The following is a 19,387-nucleotide window of genomic DNA, read 5'->3' as shown; positions in this document are numbered from 1 at the left end:
AACTGTAAATGTTTAAATATAGAATTACAGATTGAGAGGTTATATATCCTACAATAGTAGCACATATGATAAGTGTATTGTAGAACATGTACACAGTGGCACAGTGCTTGCTTTCTAAACTAAAGTCTGTTTTCTTGGTGGTGGTGTTTGCATGCAGACTGAGCAATGGCTAAAAGCTCACAATTGTAATTATGTTGGTTTGAAAAACCCAGCATACTGTTCTTTGACTTCAGCTTATTCTGCTTAATCTTCATATTCTTAGTGCCCCCCATTGTCTAAATGCTACTCCTCCTACAGTTTTAGGGGTACAACACCCAGACTCTCCACTCTTCTTTGTCCAATAGCACATACCTCCCAACTGTCCCGATTTTCGCGGGACAGTCCTTCTTTTGACAGCTCAACCCGCAGTCCCGGATTCTTAGTGAAAAGTCCCTCATTTCCCTTTGTTCTCCTGCACTGAAGCTAAAGAAGATACAAACTTTAATTAAAAGTAGCTTTTGGCAGAGAGCCCATAAAGGTAATAAGCCCACCTGCACTGAGATACAATTGTAACTAATAAACTAAACAGGTCTGGTAGGGGAACTGAGACTTGCAGCTTAAAGAGCAATTTCACCTTTTTCAGCAAAACTGTAATAACACATAAAACAGGACCCCAAAACACCCAGAAATGTGTTAAGACTTTAAATACCTGCCAAATTTAGTCAAATGGGAATGTATTTGTCCCTCTTTTCATTTTCAAAATGTAGGGAGGTATGCTATAGCGGTGTGCTTTTCTAAGCATGTAAGGGTACAATATGGAGTAAGAATGTATCCTTAATATATATAATGCTGATATGTTGCTTAATGTGTAAATACTAAAAAGTTTTATTTAATTTTTGGTACATACTGAGGCCAGGGGGAGGAGCTTGCTGTTTTTGTAGGAACAGGAAGAGAGAAAAAGTCAGTTAGGACCAGTGGACTAGCTTGGCTGACTGGAGCCAGAGTTCCCAAACGTTGCAGTTTGTCACTAGGTGACTGCGTCTCAAGGTTAGAAAAGTGGGTGGAGCCAACAACAGCCAATAAGATTTCACCTATAGACATTGGTTTAAATTTAAACTGCTGCCATTCTTTAACTATTAATAGAAAGGTCCCCAAACTTTGCAGAGTTAGCCAGCAGGTAACTGCGGTTCAAGGTTAGAAAAAATTTTACCTGTTGACTTTCAAGGTGAAATTCAATCTGCTGCCATTCTCACAGCATTAATACCAAGGTACCCAAACTCTTCACAGTTGGACACTAAGGGACTGCAGTTTTAGGTTTGAAAAAGTTGGTGGAGCCAATCACATTTCACTTAATGAATATTGTTGGTTTAAAATGCTGCCATTCATATACTATTTGCACCAGGGTCCCCAAGCTCTACACGAGTCTACATATTTAAGGTTTAAAAAAAGTGGGCAGAGCCACCGACAGCCAATCACTTTTCTTTAATTTCAGTAGGGAAATTTTAACTGCTCACATGTTTAATGTCAGTGTCCTCAAACTTTTCACAGTTTGTCACTGGGGGACTAAGGTTAAAGGTTCATTGGTTTATATTTAAGCTGATGCCATTATTTAAGTATTAATTCCAAGGTTGTTAAAGGAACAGTAACACCAAAAAATGAAAGTGTATAAAAGTAACTAAAATATAATGTGCTGCTGCCCTGCACTGGTAAAAGTTGTGTGTTTACTTCAGAAAGTCTACTATAATTTATATAAATAAGCTGCTATGTAGCCATGGAGGCAGCCATTCAAAGGAGAAAAGGCACAGGCACATAGCAGATAACAGATAAAACACTATTGTATTATACAGAACTTATCTGTTATCTGCTATGTAACCTGTGCCTTTTCTCCTTTTTTCCAGCTTGAATGGCTGCCCCCGGGGCTACGCAGCAGCTTATTATATAAATTATAGTAGTGTTACTGTAGCAAACACACCAGTTTTACCAGTGCAGGGCAACAGTGCATTATATTTTTATTACATTAAAGCTCTTTCATTTTTTGGTGTTACTGTTCCTTTAAAGTCACTGGGTATTTGCGGTTTAAAATTAGAAAAAGTGGGTAGGGCAACCAACAGCCAATTGAATTTCACCTATTTACTTTCAATGGTGAAATGTAAAATGCTGTTAGTCCCACAATTTTTATGCCCCAAAACTTAGCAGAGTTGGTGACTGTGGGACTGCAGTTCAAAAATAGAAAAAGTGAGTTGGGCCACGAACAGCCAATCAGATTAGACAATTAGATTTCATCCATTGAATTTTATTGGTTTAAATTTTAAATGCTGTCATTCTTATGTTATTTATGCCAAGTTTGCAGTTTGTCACTGGGCGACTTTGACTCAAGGTTAGAATAGGTGGCACACCCACCAACCACAATTCCCCTATTGATTTTTATGGTTTAAATTTAAACTCCTGCCATTCTTTGAAATTTGTAGAGTTAGTCACTTGGGTAACTGCAGTTTCAGGTTAGAAAAAGTGGGTGGAGCCAACAACCGCCAATCAGATGTCAGATTGACTTTGAGTGGGGAAATTTAAATTGCTGCCATTCAGACACTATTAAAACCAGGGCCCCCAAATTTTGCACAGTGGTTTTTACTATATAACTGTGGTCCAAGGTTATTTATTGACTTCAAGTTTTTCAAACCAACATAAAGTTTGTTCTCAAACTTCCCTTTCTAGTTTTTAAAAGTGAAATCTCTGACTGGACTAGTGTTTTAAGTGCTGCAGGGACCCTTTTTAAATCTGTTCTTAAACACCTTTAACTTTTAGTATGATGTAAAGAGTGCTATTCTGAGATAATCTGCAATTGGTCTTCATTTTGTATTATTTCTGTTTTTTATTTGCCTTTATATTCAGCAGATATCTGGTCGCCAGAGTCCAGTTTACCCTAGCAAACAAGCAGCATGAATGAGTCAGGAATAGAGAGAGGACAGACCTGAACAGAAGATAACAATAGAAGTAATAAAAAGAAACTATAAATGTGTATCCTCACAGAGAACAGTTTTTGGCAGCCGGGGTCAGTAACTCCCATATAAATGCTTGAAAAAGTTAAAAAAATAAAAAATAAAAAAAATAAAGCAAATCATTAAAAAAAATTTAAGAACTGGCCTTTTCATAACATACTAAAAGTAAACTTTAAAGTGACCTTAATAACTTGAGTGTGAACCTTTACTGACTCAACTGGACTTGCTGTGTTTTGTTCTTGAAGCTGTTTCACCAGTCATGCGACTGGCTTTCTCAATTCAAAATGACTTGTACAAGGATCTTTCTGGAATCAACACCCTGAAATTTTGCTCCAATAAACCTTCAGAGACATATTTTTCGAAATGTAACCCATCCACAATGTGTCAACTTTAAAAGGGACTTAGAAAAACTGTCATTCTAGCTAGCTAAGTGAGAGTCAGTGGTGATAAAAATTTAAAAATATAGAAGCTTCCCATAGCTTTAATGGGATAAAGTTAGACAAATCCTTGAGAAAGTACCTAGGGGTATTTGTGGATAATTAATTTAGCTGCCACAAGAAGTGTCAGTCAGCAAAGGCACTGTCTGTCTCCTTTAGATGGCACTAGTAAAGCTCCATCTAGGATAGAACTTTTTGCCAATACTAAAGGAACTTTACTGAAATTTGTAAAAGAGCAACTAAGCTGATAAAGAATATGGGAAGTCTCCATAATGAAAAAAATAAAAAAGGACCTGTATAAGGTTTTACCCTCTCCTTACTCATGTGTCATATGACTCATGTGACTGTACTTTCTCATGTTTGTGTTGTAAACCACTCCTGGCCTTCCGCTATCCCCTTCATGTGCACATGTATGCATGAGCAACTTGTTCCTCTTCGGGTCTGTAGCACTGGGGATTGGCATGCAGGAGATGTAAAAAGTTATCAAAACTCTTGCAGATCCCCAGTGCATCAGAACAAATCCAGATGCAGTAGGGTAGGATGTCACCCCTAATGTGCAACTAAACTGGTAAAGGGGATGGAGGATTCCAAGGTTGGGGTTGTTTTCTCTGGAAAAAAAGGTGCTTGCGAGGGGACATGATTACTCTGTACAAGTACATTAGAGGGGATTATAGGCAGTTGGGGGATGTGCTTTTTTTCCCATAAAAATTATCAGCACACCAGAGGCTACCCCTTTAGATTAGAGTAACTGAACTTTCATTTGAAGCAGCGTAGGTGGTTTTTCACTGAGGGCAGCGAGGTTGTGGAATGCCCTTCCTAGTGATGTTGTAGCAGATTCTGTTAAAGCCTTTAAGAGGGACATGGATAAGTTCTTGAACAAGCATAGTATCCAAGGCTATTGTGATATGGAAACCTACAGTTAGTATTGATGTTGTATATATGGTTTATGTATGTGAATGTATAAATAGGTCAGTATAGGTGTGTGTGTGCTGGGTTTACTTAAAGGACCCTTCAACCCTGTGTAACTGTAACTATGTCAAATATATAGTCTATAAAGTAAAGCTCTAGATGAGGGCAGGAAATACAAAAAGCATTTTTTTAAAAATTCATAATCACTTATTATTTTAAATCCACTGTGGTGAGGACATGCTTCCCAGATTTTGTCTTTCATGAAGAAAGGAAGGCCAGATTGGCAAATAAAACTCATGTTGAACAAGGGGGGTATGCTGCCCCTTTTGAGGGTGGAAATTATAACTACATTTAAATGCATACATGCTAGCAGAAAGGCGGCGCCATCTTAAAGTGCAGAAAATTATTTTACAACAAGAGCAAAAGAAACAGATTTTGATTTCAAGAAAGGACTGGATACCATAAGTGAGAAAATTGCTAACTTGTTCCAGAGACTGGTCTGTCCTTTCTGGAGTCAAGAAGAAATCACACAGAATCAAGTTTGGAATGGATGACTAGACAGTCATACAGTTTAGTCACCTGCAATGTAGTTTTGACAAAGAACATTTTGTTCAACCTGACTCACATTCCTATTGTACTTTTTTTTTTAAAAATAAAACAAAGATAATTTTCTCCTTCTGAGTGGACTGGATATGTAGTGTCTGTTCTCTCTCTCTATATATATTTGTATGTTTGTGTGTATAAATATACAATAAACATACATATATTTCTGCCAGTAATTATCACCTGATAAAGAAAAGAAAATATGCATTAAACCGGAAAGAGACACCTTAACTTTCAAATATGTAAGAGAATTACATTCTATCCAATACTACTAATCAGGTGTCACCATCATCCAAGTATTACATAGAAATATACTATGTCCTATAAACTGATTGCAGCACAAAGGTAAAGCTTGATTTGCCTCTGCAGTAAAAATGCTTTTCTGCCAATACAATTTACTAATTATTGAACCCCAGAAAGACATCCTTATTTTGGACAGATACAGTCCTTTAAAAACACTGACTACCTGGTGAACAGGTATCAAAAGAAAAGTGGATTGCAATTATAAAAATTCCAAAATAAATCCTCAGAACGCACAGGTAGCTTGACCTAAGCACATTGAAAAGTGTCAGTCTTGGCCAGCTCTGATGCTCCCACAGGTACTTTGTCACTTTGTGACCATTTACATAATAAGAGTGCTTTTACACTCATACAGATATCTCATATGTGGTGCCTCCGACACCAGATACAGTCTTTACTCCGCCTTGTCGAGATGGGCTGACTGAAGGAGAGACAGTAGTTTGGCTATTACTGCATGAATGTGTTGATTTTACAGGTGACTCATCCCTAAAATAAGATGAGAAAATAAGATGAGATGAAATTTAGTTAGCTAGTATTTGAATTAACATGAGTATGCACATCTGTTTACCTTAGAGTCAAAAGTGGAAGAGTTGCTGCATCTGCATCACCTGGTCGATAATTGCTAATTCTAGGTTTGCCATAGCGGGGGGCTATTGGAGGAGGGCATGCAGGTCGGGGACGTTCTCGAGCTGATAGGTATGGAGAAGAGTATCCAGCTGTTTCAGGATCTGTTTCATCAGAAGGACTAAGCAAACTCTGGTAGGATAAACTCCCATTTTGTGTTTGATTAAAACTTTTATATGAGGTAGATGTTGTTCCTTCAGAGGGAAGGGAGGGTAATGGCCCTGGAATTCCTACTGCAGAACGCAGACTCGAAGACCGTGCAGGAAGATGTTCAGGGTCTGGATCCAGACTTGGCTCAGAACGAGAACTTGAGGGACGAGATAACTCTGATGTTGGAATGGAAGAGTCCTGCAGACTGTCCACACGAGCAAGCTTAAGCAAACATAAAGGCAAGAAAGTAGCTTAGTAAGGTGGAATACCAAACAAATAAAATAGACAACATACCAACTATGAAAGATTACAGAGAAAGCAGGCAGATAAGGAAGCAAACAAGGCATTCTGCATTTTATATGCATGTTTAGTTAAACTGTATGAATGTCCAACCTTTTATATACCATTCTAAAATATAACAAACAGTGTGTGCAAGTTATTTTATTTCTTTTTAAGTAAACTTTTTTTTGGTGGTTAGAGAGACACAATATAATACAGGCATTACATTTCATAGTTGATGTTACATTACACTATTAATGATCCAACACAGTCTCATGGTCTCTTTTCCCAATAGTATAGGCTGGAGACATTTTAAACGTTTCCCATGCATTACAATAAATAACAATAAAGTTACCTTTGATATAGTGTTAAGACAGTACATTTATTTTTGTATATCTGTTGCCAGATTAAATAACATAATCGCCTTATTGCTATTGAACCACACATTCAGATCTACCAGTGTAATCCCTTCACACCCTAACTTGTCTACATTGCCTACTTGTGGTTATTGTATTTCAATGTTTACCAGGAGGTGACTTTGAGGCAGTGCACCGGCATTGGGTGTTTTTCAATAGATAGCACCACTATACAACTCTTGCATGTCTCAAAGAATTTCTTTCCAAGTTTTTCTTTTTTTATAGAGGCCATCTATCCAGTCCATGTTGAATAAATTAGATGATTTAGGCAAAGCGAGAAATGGAGTGGGGGTTGTGGGTTGATCCGTCCCTGAAGAATGGATTTTTTGCAACTGCTGAAATTATGATCATCAACCTGGTGCTGCTCTTAAGTGGCCCATTTAGGGAAGATTAGAGTACAATTAAAAAGATAATCATTAATGAAGTCTCCCTCCAGAATTTCTTAATTTTTGTGCAGCTCCAAAGAGCAGGGAACATGTCTGCTTACATTTTGGGCATCTACTATGTTGCCATAGTTTCAATTCATGTAATTTCAAAGGGAAAAAATAAGAGCAATTAAAAAAAATCTTTTAACATTTCCCTATAGGAATGCATGGGTAGCTCTTTTATACAGTGGCACAGCGCTCCCAGGATGTCCCACTTATTTAGGTCTGGTCATGTTGAGCAATCACCTTTGTTCCAGCCTGAGGAACACTTCCTCCACTGTAGCCAGGCCTGTATCTGTACATTGTAGGTGTGGGGGCACTCTCTGTGGCTGAGAAAGCATTCTCAACTAAAGGAAAATAAAACATATGAAACAACATATTACAGAATAACTAAAATCACAACATTTTGTTTTATTGATACTGATATAGACGGATATATTTTATACTAAGCTGCAAACATTCTAAGCACCCCATTAAAGTAATGATGGCCATACATGGGACGATTTCAGCTGCTGACATCGGTCCTTTAGACCGATTTGACATCTTATCTGCCTGTGTATGGGCACCAATGACGGGCCTCCCCAACTGACATCTGGCCTAAATTCGGCAGATCTCAAACTGACAGTTTGATTTTTCAGTCGGATCAGGGACCACATCGGCTCGTTGACGCAGTCCCCGAACTGATGGAGGCCATGCCCTCCAATTTAATTCGACCCGTTGGTGGACATTAGGAGAAGATCCACTTGCTTGTCGACCTTGCCAAACGAGGGGATCTTACAATGTATGGCCACCTTTACATTCCCACTTGTATCCCAGCTCCTTACCCTCTTTTTCTGTAGTGTTCAAGTGTCCACGTAGTCCTGTAAAATGGCTCAAAACAGGTTTTGGTGGAGGTGGGGGATCTGCATCAGCAGACTGTGACTCAGTCAATTCCAAGCTGCTTTGAGACTAAAATGTACAAAATGTTTAATTTGGTTTAATGGTACTTTTAGAAAAGGTAAATTGATGTGGGGGAGCTACCATTAGTTCCTGTTTCTGCTACATTTTTCTTGTTTGTTGAAAGCTTGCAATTCACACAACATAATTGACCGAATTCACTATATTTAAAGGAGGAGGAAAGGCTAATAAAGAGTTAATCTCAAGCTGCAGGCATACCTTCAGTTGTCCCAATAGTGCTCTTAACCCGTTCAGATGATCAGAAGTCAAACAGGAAGAAAGAATGCTGAGCTATGTAAAGAAAGTTCCCATAATGCCTCACTAGTTAGACTATGAGTCAGATTCCTGCTGATTGGCTCAGATCCACATTCCTAAGGGGGGGGGTGAGTTCTTAACATTCTTGAAAGAGGGGGGAGCAGGAGAGAGCAGAGAGCTGTGTGGCACAGGAAAGCAGACACAACTAATCTTTTGACAGAGAAGTCAGTGCAGCATTTCTGTGAGTGCTTATGGCTGTATTTACATAGACCTTTCTGATCAAGCTTACTTGAAGTAAGCTTACTTGAAGTGGTAATATGAGACACACAAGACCCAATAAAAGGCTCAATAAGATAAGGGACTAGATCTTCACCCTACTTTCACTTCCCATGCCTCTCCCTTCCCCAACCCCCCTTCCTTTTTCTCCCTTCAGTTAAGGAGACAGACACCAAAACTGTAGCAATATATTGTTTAATCATTAACAATATACTATATAATCTTTCCAGAGTCTGTAATATTGCTGACAAGAAATGTTAATGACTAATAATACTAATCTTGTGACTTTTATAGGTGGAGTTTGGAAATTTAATGTAAGAATGTTTCTAGTCCGTAGTGAATAAAAAAAAAAATAGCTTTTGAGGAGTGTAATAACAGAGGCATAGGAAACTACAGCAACATTCAACAGGTAACATTTACAAGTCTACATGTTTGCAAGCAATCTAATTGGGTTTGGTTGGGAGATCTGGGCCAAATCATACACCTGTTATATAGCAAGTTTCTGTAAAACACTAAATCAATGAGGAGAATATGCTATGAACATACCTGGTAGTGCTGGGAGGGGCTCTGGACACCATTTTCCAAGATCTTCAGGCCAATTTGATTCTCTGATATTACTGGGTGTAAAAATGGAGGAGACACATGAAGCAAGGGCTGACTGCTCTTCAAGTATCTATTGAAGACATAGGTAAAAATCAGTCAAAATTAAATACATAACAGGAAGGTGGATATAGCAAGCTAGCATCAGAAAGTTAATGCTAACCAATCAAGAGACAATGACTCTTACTTATGAATAGGGAGGAATAGTATTAAGTATTCATAGGTCCTATTCCCATCCCATATGTGCATAGCGAGTGAGCTGGGGCACTTGCTTATTATACACATGCGTGTGCCCCAACATGGCTGCCTGGACTTGACGTTCCCTCCTGGAGCAGGAGCCAGAGCACTCGAAATGGGTTTTTCTTATAAGAAATACTATTGTTTCTCCCACCCAAAGTGCAGGCTCGGATTTGTGGCAAGGCCACAAAGGCCAGGGCCAAGGGCGGCATAAATTTAGGATGGGCATGCAAGTATCACTGGGGACAGGACTCGCAGAGAACTTCAGCACCTGTTCCCAGTGCTCCGTATGTGAGCTAAAAGGATGTGCATGCACACAATCCTGAGGGGAGGGGGGGGGGGGGTGGAGAATCCCCTATTCTCTGCCCCCTCCCCTCAGGATTGCATGCATGCGCATCCTTTTAGCTCACATATGAAGCACTGGGGACAGGATGCGCTGAAGTTTTCTCTTCATGCATCTTGGAACCTAAACAGAAATCCAGTGCTGAGGCTGTGTTTTTTAGGTGAATGGTGCCCTTTAATTCAACTATAAGTGGCAAAAAGACTTTAGATTTTTTCAGGAATACAAATAAAATATTTTTCAGTCAGATCCTGACTTGTATAGGCCAAAAACTCCCAGCATTACACTGCCAAGTTTACAAAGCACTGTTCCAGAAACAAGTATACTTTAGATTAAGGCAAAAATTTTAGTAATAGCAGGTTTACCTCAGTGAACCATGCATATTTGGAAAGAACACAATGACCAATGCAAAATGAATAAATATTTAATTTTACTCCAAATTCCCAACGGCAATGTATTCCTAAACTTTAGTTTTATAAAAATTTCTGAAAATGCTAAAGAATCTAAGCTTAAAATTTACAGGATGTCATTAGGTAGCAACATATAACATCCTAAACACAGTATAAATGTCAGGGGTCAACGGAACAACTGAAAAACCACATATTTTTGAAAATACACATTCTACCGAATCAAATCCAAAATAGGTAAATATGTATTTATTCTGCAAACAACTTGAAAATTGCCTCAAGCTTTACAGCATCTTATATCCACATACCAGAACCCCAGGGTTCTAAAATGGGCTGCAGGGGCCCCAAAAGGAAAACAATGCACAAGTGTATGCAGACTTTATGTATTTTGTTATTATGTATTTTTGGAAAATCCAAAACAAGTAAATATGTCTTCCTACTCCTAACTGCTTCCTATTGTGACTGTAAAATTATTCTAAAGCATCAGTCTTATGATATTTCTGAAAATCGGCTAAAAATACTGCAGTTTGTTGCACATCTTATACGATTTCTGACGTACAAAGTAAATATTATATACAGATCCACTGCTTGCTCCCAAGCCTGTTAAAAAGTTTTCAACTTCAAATAACAATGTAGAAGTGGACCAGTGCAAATATGCAAGGAGAGAAACAGTAAAGAAAGAAAAAAAAAGGTAAATTAATATAGTGTTGTAATTTCCAAAAACTAATATTGTATTAACACCACAGTGTCAAAATTAATTCTATGGAAGTTGAAAAAAAGACAGAAATCCATCAAGTTCATTCCTTCCAAGCGAACCTAGCACACAAACATATACTGACCTGTCTATAAACTCACATACATAAACCATATGTACCAACATCGATACTATGCTTGTCAAGAAATCCAAGTCCCTCTTGTAATATAGATATATATTGTGGGTTCCAATATTTTTATTAATCAATAATGAAACCTGAAACTCTAGTAGAGGAAACAGTCTAATTATAACTTAGCACCTGGTTGTCTGGTCCAAACAATAGGATTTTCCTAATTTGGGAAACAAAGGTACTGGTCTGGGAAAGGTGCTGTCACACCTAAACTCTAATTAACATTAATAAAGGGTCAAGGACACTGGAGCCAGCTGAATGGATCCCTGGTGATATGCATAATCCGTTAGTCGGAAAGGGCAGTCTTAGTGCAGACGCAGACATGACTATTGGAATACCCAAAATGACGGACGGGTAACTTCCTGTAACTGACTGCAGAATGATGATAATTTATAACTGCACAAAATCCATACATTTTGGTAAAATTTCAAACCCTCTACCAAACATTCCTCTGCATGAAAAATTCAAACCCTAATTAGCGAGTTTAGATTTGAGGAAAATCCAGTTTAAAAATGCATCCTTTAAAGACAATAACCACCTTTACTTGTCCAGCACTTTAAAGTCACATGATTTTTAGAGTTCAGATTCAGTTCAGCACAGACGATTCCATCAAATCTAAAACCTGCAAAAAATTCCGACATTTGTCCTAATCTCTAAATCAAATGTTTTTTCATAACCAATAATACACTTAAAGGTGATGGAGCATAACAATTAGGAAGAGACGCTGGCCATTAATGAACAGATTACATAGTATAGGCACTTAAAGCGTAATAATTTTGCCAAATAGAAGGACCATAATTACTAACAGACCTACTGTATTCAGATCACACAAGACTATCCCTTGAAATGAGAGTAAACTAGGTTTCATGTTAAAGTTAAACTATAATGATATTGGAAAAAAATAGATTTCATGTTAAACTATAAGCCCATATTCAAAAAAATTGGGACACTGTGTAAAATATAAAGAGAACTGGATGATTTGCAATTCATTTAAACCCTATATTAAACTGAAAACAGTACAAAGACAACATAGCAAATGGTGAACAAAGAAACGTTATTGTTTTCTGAAAAATATCACCTCTTCTTTTGACAACACTCTGTAAACATTTGACTGAGGTACCGATTGCTATAACTTTGAAAGTGAAATGTCCTTTTTTCTATTCTCTACCTCTTCCTCCAGTTTTGTAACACGCCTGACAGTGGAGAACGAACAGAATCCCTAACTAGCCTAAGTGACGAGCAGCAAGAACCCAAATATTGAGTGAGTTTTCTACCTTTCTTTTTTATCTAGAAGAAAATAACCAATGGTTAGTCATACCAAGGATAATTACAAAAAGCATTTGAAGTTAACATCCTCAATCAATCCCTTCTCAGCACTATTCCATTTCATCATCCAGTATAATTCCCTTTGCAGTAACTTACGTGTATTACATCCTTCTGTCATGGTCACTTGTTTAATAAGATGCTACCGTAATTGGCTCACACTATGGGGCTGATTTACTAACCCACGAATCCGACCCGAATTGGAAAAGTTCCGCCTTGAAAACGAACATTTTGCGACTTTTTCGTATGTTTTGCGATTTTTTCGGATTCTGTACGAATTTTTCGTTACCAATACGATTTTTGCGTAAAACGCGAGTTTTTCGTATCCATTACGAAAGTTGCGTAAAAAGTTGCGCATTTTTCGTAGCGTTAAAACTTACGCGAAAAGTTGCGCATTTTTCGTAGCGTTAAAACTTAACGCTACGAAAAATGCGCAACTTTTCGCGTAAGTTTTAACGCTATGAAAAATGCGCAACTTTTTACGCAACTTTCGTAATGGATAGGAAAACTCGCGTTTTTACGCAAAAATCGTATTGGTAACGAAAAATTCGTAAAGAATCCGAAAAAATCGCAAAATACCGATCATTACGAAAAAAACGCAATCGGACTCCATTCGACCCGTTCGTGGGTAAGTAAATCAGCCCCTATGTCTGCATTCGTTAAAATGTTTGCTTAAAGTTTGTACCGCTTTTTGTACCATTTTTTATGTTACTTCTGTGTTCATTCAAACATAACTGTATTTGTCTGCAGGTCTATCTTACACAGTCCACAAGGACATTTCAGGAGATAAAAGGAGATTTTCTTACCCGAAAAATCTTTTTCTCGTAGGCCCGTACTGTCGGTGCAGGACGTCTGGGGTTAAGTTGATCCTCTGTGGAGGCAGAACAAACTGAAAAAAACGTTCTCCCATCTCTCTCTCCATTGTGGCTCCACCTCTTCCTCCAGTTTTGTACCAGAGCCTGCCAGTGGAGACAGAACCTAACTACAGGGGGGGTAGTAACATTAACAAATGGAGAATAATAACTAACTGATAATGCAGGAGCTAGCTATGCGCTACTGCTGCTTGTAGCACCTTCCTGCCAAAGGCCGCCTCTGAGGAGGCTATAACATCTAGTCTATAAAATTTTGAGAAGGTGTGTAATGAGCTCCAAGTAGCCGCTTTGCATATGGCTTCTACTGATGCAAAATTGTGGAGCGCCCAAGAAGCACTAACTTTCCTAGTGGAGTGTGCCTTTACAGAAAGGGGGGGGGGGTTCTCTTTTCATAGTCCTATAAGCTTCAAATATAGCTGCAACTATCCATCTTGCTAAGGAGCGTTTGGAGGCCTGCAGACCTCTTTTGTTGTTTCCGAACAACACAAACAGGGTATTGGAACGTCTGAAATCAGCTGTTCTGTGTAGATAGAACTTTAGCGCCCTTACAACGTCCAGAGAATGTAGTTGACTTTCTTGGCTATTTTAGGTTTAGGGCAGAAGGAAGGCAGAATTATCTCTTGGTTGAGATGAAATGTTGATGTGACCTAGGGAAGGTGAAATGGAATTGTGCGGAGGACCACTTTATCCTGATGGAATATGGTCCAATGTTGCAGGTGTGACAAAGATGCCAGATATGAAACTCTCCTAGCTGAGCAGATTGCGAGGAGGAAGGCTGTTTTCCAAGACAAAAATTTTAGGTCCACCGAACCCATAGGTTCAAATGGGGCTCTTTGGAGGACCCGGAAAACTAAATTGAGGTCCCAAGGGGGAACTGGATCTCTCAATGATGGTTGGATCCTTTGGAGTGCATGGAAAAACAAATTAACTTCAGGTAGATTGGCCCACTGTTTACGTAACTGAGCTGAGCAGAAGGGCAGAAGTCTGAACCTTCAGTGCTGAAGTACTTCATTGTTTGTCGACGCCGTCTTGTAAGAAATCCAGAATGTAAGTGGATATGCAGGACTGCCAAGGTATTTTGCGTGTCTGACTCCAAGTAAGAAACCGCTTCCATACCCTGTGATACACTGAATGCATGGACTGTTTCTTTGCTGCAAGTAAGGTATGAACTACTTGGTTTGAGAATCCTTCCTCTTTCCATATTCTGGTTTCAACATCAAAGCCATTAAATTCAGCTTGTGTATGTTCTCTGCCTTTGCTGGACCTTGTGATAGAAGATCGGCAGATAGGGGAAGTGTCCTGGCTGCTCTGGCGACATCTGAATCAGTTCCGCAAACCACGCTATGCGTGGCCACCATGGGCCTATGAGGATGGTGGGAATCTTTTCCGTCCTGATCTGGTGCAACAGTCGAGGGATAAATGGTATGGGTGGAAACGCATATGCCAGCTAACAGTGCCATGGGCTTGTGAGTGTATCCACTCCTTCCGCCTTGGGGTCGTGGACTTTTGACAGAAACCTTGGGGTCTGAGATTTGAATCGCGATGCTATGACATCTAGACATAGTCAGCCCCATTTGTTTACAATGCGTTGGAAGACCTCTGGTTTGAGTTTCCATTCTCCTGGGTCCAGCGTGGTGCAACTCAGATAGCCCGCTTCCCAGTTCTGGATGCCCGGGATGAACACCGCTGATAGGAGTACTTTGTGTGTCTCCGCCCATGTCATGATCCTGGAAACTTCTCGAAGTGCAGATGCACTTCTTGTTCCTCCTTGCCGATTCAAGTAAGCTACAGTTGTGCTGTTGTCGGATTAAATTTGCACATGCTTGCCTTTCATGTAAGTCTGCCAATGAAGGAGGGCATAGAATACTCTAATGCATTGATGTTGGGTTTGAGTTCCTGACGTGACAATGTGCCCTGGCAAACCTTTGATGGCCAAGTTGCTCCCCAGCGCCTTGAATAAACACGCAGGGGTTATACCCCGCTTGCACTTTACTTGTTGTGCCAGCTGAAATAATTTCTACTGGACTTTGCTGAGAGTGCCGACTCTCTGGGCCGTGTAACCAAGTAGTTAACCTGTTGGAGGAGGTAAGGGTGTGCTGGTGTAACTAATTTTCCAAGTTGCTCCCCAGCCCACTCTGCTGGCATCTGCTGTGACTATTTCTTGAACTGGATGGTCCCAGTTTTTGGGAAGGTGTATCCACCAGGATAGGCTCTGTTTTACCTTGCTGGATAGGTTGATCTTTTGGGACAGGTCTTGATGATTTTTGTCCCAAAGTTTTAGGAACTCCCATTGTTCTGTTGTCTGTTGTTGGAAGGCCATGAGCGATGGTGGTAATTTCTTCTGTGGAATTCTTTTCTGGGTCGCTTACCCTGTGGTAAAAAGACACCTTTGCCGCCTGTGACCTCTGATGTTATCTGTTTCAATTCTGGGCCGAAGAGTTGTGACCCATTAAATTTGAAAGATGTAAGCTTGTGCTTGGAAGCTGTGTTACCTGACCACTGGCGCAACCACAGGGCTCTTTGCGCCGTGACTGATGCTGCTGAAGCTTTGGCCGACAGCTTAGCCGTCTCCATGGCTGCCTCACCTAGGAATGCTAGGGCAGATTTAATTTTTTCTAATTCTGCGTTGAACTGATTTGGGTCAGTAGGGGGGTGCCTCTGTAGTTCTTGACACCAGAATTTGGCTGTTCTGGTGACTGTGGCAGATGCGGCCGCCGGTCTCAGAATGGACGTTGTGTTTTGAAATTCTTTCTTTAGTGCTGTGTTTTTTGAAATATTGCCTAAAACCTTATCTGCTTTTGAAACGGCTACTTGCTCTTCCTTGATCTCCAAAGTAGCAAAGATATCTTTAAGGATGTTTTTGACTTCTTCCGGTTGTTTGGATGATCTAATTCGCTAGACTGACAGTCAGAAAAAAATTACTCATCTGAATCTATGTCACTTATTTCCTCAGAGGACTCGCCCGATTGGTAGATGAGTAGGAGAAGGAGAGTGTTTGCGTCTTCTAACCGATGAGGGCGAGTGTTTACGCTTTGAAAGCCTGTTGTACAGATGATTGCACTGTGGATTGAATCCAAGACATAAGTTGTGAAAGGTCAGATGCCACTAAGGGATTCTGTGTTGCACTTGGTGTTGGCGAGTCATTTATATCTGAAGATTGTATATGTGATTGGGACTGAGCGTCCTGGGAAGCATGTACTAAGGCGGTAATGGTCATTTTTGTAGGATCAGATATGCTCTCCTTTTGGCCATACTTAAGGTGGCCCTGAGAGGGAGAGTGGTCCCTGTTTTTAGCAGTATTTTTTCCCTGCTTTTTAATTTTGCTTTCATCTTACGTGATCTGTCAGGTAGATCTATTTCTTCCATAAGGGATAATAACTCATCAGGAGTAGACTTCTTAGATAATGTACCTGGTATAACTATGGTAACATACAGCAGATGTTATCTGTGGAGGGTGGCAGTGAAACCTTTTTCATGACTTTCCCTGTGCTGGAACTGCTGTCTGCAGGTAGAATGCACAGCTAATGGTGTTATAAGGAGCGTTTTTGTGCAGTGGGGCTCTACTAAGTGTACCTTCTTAGACTCATTGTGAGGTGCTTGGCAATAGTAGGAAGCACTCCTCTAGACTCTCTCAGTACTATCCACCATTTCCCTGGAAGCACACACAGAGGGGCTCAACCACTGGCTAGTACTCTTGTCTGAGTCTTCTCCAAGCCAGGTTAATATGAGATAAAAGGATAAATAAAATCATAACGAAAAATAATAATTAATCTGAAAGAAATAAAATAATTTAAGAGATAGGAAAAGTTGCTGCCTCCAAGGCAGGACAAACTGAAAAACTGGAGGAAGAGGTGGAGCCACGATGGAGAGAGAGATGGGAGAAAGTTTTTTTCAGTTTGTCCTGCCTCCACAGAGGATCAACTTAACCCCAGTCATCCTGCACTGACAGGTAGGGCCGACTGAGAAATAACATTTTTAGAAAGGCAAATAAAATATCCTTTTACTTTAATGTCAAAACCTTGTGAAGAGTGCTTAATATTCAGCCCCTTTATGATGCTATTAAAATTCTGTACAAGAGGAGTACAACAGGACATCACTATAACTCTGCAGAAAGTAAGAGAAAATATGTCTCAGCAAGAACTTACCGAAATGGAAGTAGAGTTGAAGGCCGGTGTTTCACTCTATAATGTTGAATTTCTGCAGTGCAAGCTACAGAAATATTGCAGAGGTAGCAAGAGTGTTGAGCACACGTAAGGTGCAGCCTGATTACGTCACCGGCAACCAGCTCCGGATCAGACATAGGAGGAAGAAGTTCCAGAATGCAGGTTTTTTGGGGAGTACCCACACAGAGAAAAACTGGGCAGTCACAGGTCAGTGAGCGGAGCAACACTTTGGAACCCAAAGAGGCGAACAGGACAAAGCAGCGCTCAAAGGGGCAACATACAACTTCCACCAAATCGCTCACAATAAGGTGTAGCAGCAGGAGAGGTGAATACACTGGCATACAACATATCTTCTAGAGCAGTGCTGTTCAATTTCTGTGGTACTGAGGGTCGGAATTTCTCTGGCCTAGAGGGCCGATAATGGAAGCCAGTTTTGACCACTCCCCCTTTAAACCACACCCACTTCAAACCACACCCATGTTATCACAAGAGCTTTGAAGACCATACCCACATTAATGGTGGTAGCACAGCAAAAACCCAAATGGTTGGTGCTCACTGTAGAGATATCACCCTTCATTTATATGTGAACAAATTATATTAGGTCATATTAACATACAGAATATTACAAAAATAGCCAAACCAGGAAAAATCAAGCAAAATTAGTTAAATTGGAATTTTAAATATTGCAGACTCAGCCCTCTAGTGACCAAAAGAGGGAAATACTTACAGTTTTAAAGATTAAGTCCGCAAAGATCTAATCTTTATTATAATCCATTAAAAATCAAACCCCATGTACAAAGCCTAACGCGTTTCATGCTAATCCAGCACTTAATCATAGGCTCAAAGAATATTGTTTACACATCTATATATACATGGTAAAGCATACATCCATCAGGATTAAAACCAATTAATGTGGAGCATCATTCTACCCCCACTACTACAAACATTTCCATTCTGTTAACTCCATCGGGTACAAAGTCAGTTTCACCCAAGTTAAAAAATGCACAGCACTGGGTTATGAAGTAAGAATGCCACTATTTTAAAATAAACAATGTATTTCTCACACAAAGCAAGTAACATCAAAAGTAAAATTCAAACCTAAAGGAATACGTGTGTGTAAATAAAAAATCCAGTATACTTCCCACTTACGGAGAAGGGTAAGGGTATCTCCTCCCCTCCTTCAAATTTTTATTTGTTCTATTACTTGTACTGAAAAGAATTTTTTATCACTATAATTGCACTCTGCAAAATGTCTAGTGACATTGCTCTTAAATGCATTTTTAGTATTTGCACCCCACATTGTGCACCCCACATATTGTTTTTTGCATTTTTGGCAGGTCACCAGGTATATTACTGCTGCACTATTACAATTAATAAAACTCTGTATTTTATAACTTTTATTCGTTATTGAAAATCAAAATTCCTTTGAGACTTCAAGGTGTTTACATGTTACACAGTGTTTGTTGCCACATTTAAAACTTTTATATCCAAAAATTGTTTTTTTAACTCCACCTTTGTTAAAGAAACTCCCAGTTTCAGCAGTAATATACCTGGTGACCTGCCAAAAATGCAAAAAAACCAAATGTGGGGTGCACAATGCAGGCCCTGAAGGATAGAGTAAGAGAGCATATTGGTCAAATTTGTAATACTAAATATGCATTTAAGGATTGGAAGGAGAGGAGGAGATACCCATACCCATCTCCGTAAGCGGGAAGTATACGCACACGTATTCCTTTAGGTTTGAATTTTACTTTTGATGTTACTTGCTTTGAGTGAAAAATACATTATTTATTTTGAAATATTGGTATTTTTACTTCCTAACCCTGTGCTGTGCATTTATTAAGTTTGGTGAAACTGACTTTGTACCTGATAGAGTTAACCGAATGGAAATGTTTGTAGTAGTGGGGGTAGAATGTTGCTCCACATTGATTGGTTTTAATCCTGGTGGATGTATGCTTTACCATGTATATATAGAT

The 19,387-nt window shown here is 39.4% G+C and overlaps 1 protein-coding gene across 2 annotated transcripts in view; it reads right to left on the bottom strand.

Moving 5' to 3' along the window:
• Nucleotides 1–4,856: 4,856 nt before the first annotated feature.
• zdhhc5 (zinc finger, DHHC-type containing 5) overlaps nt 4,857–19,387 on the bottom strand; it is a 61,209-nt gene continuing 46,678 nt past the window's right edge. The window contains exons 7-11 of one of the 2 annotated variants that reach the window (XM_012961245.3): nt 9,132–9,258; nt 7,943–8,066; nt 7,365–7,465; nt 5,793–6,220; nt 4,857–5,710 (exon numbers count right to left, since the gene is read on the bottom strand). In XM_012961245.3, coding sequence (XP_012816699.1) covers nt 5,572–5,710; nt 5,793–6,220; nt 7,365–7,465; nt 7,943–8,066; nt 9,132–9,258 — 919 coding nt within the window. In that variant the 3' untranslated portion in view covers nt 4,857–5,571. 2 annotated transcript variants of the gene reach the window in all.

The sequence above is a fragment of the Xenopus tropicalis genome, chromosome 7 (assembly GCF_000004195.4).
Source record: "Xenopus tropicalis strain Nigerian chromosome 7, UCB_Xtro_10.0, whole genome shotgun sequence".
Lineage (NCBI taxonomy): Eukaryota > Metazoa > Chordata > Amphibia > Anura > Pipidae > Xenopus > Xenopus tropicalis.
The sequence above is the reverse complement of the archived record's forward strand: the minus strand, read 5'-3'. Positions and strand labels throughout refer to the sequence as shown.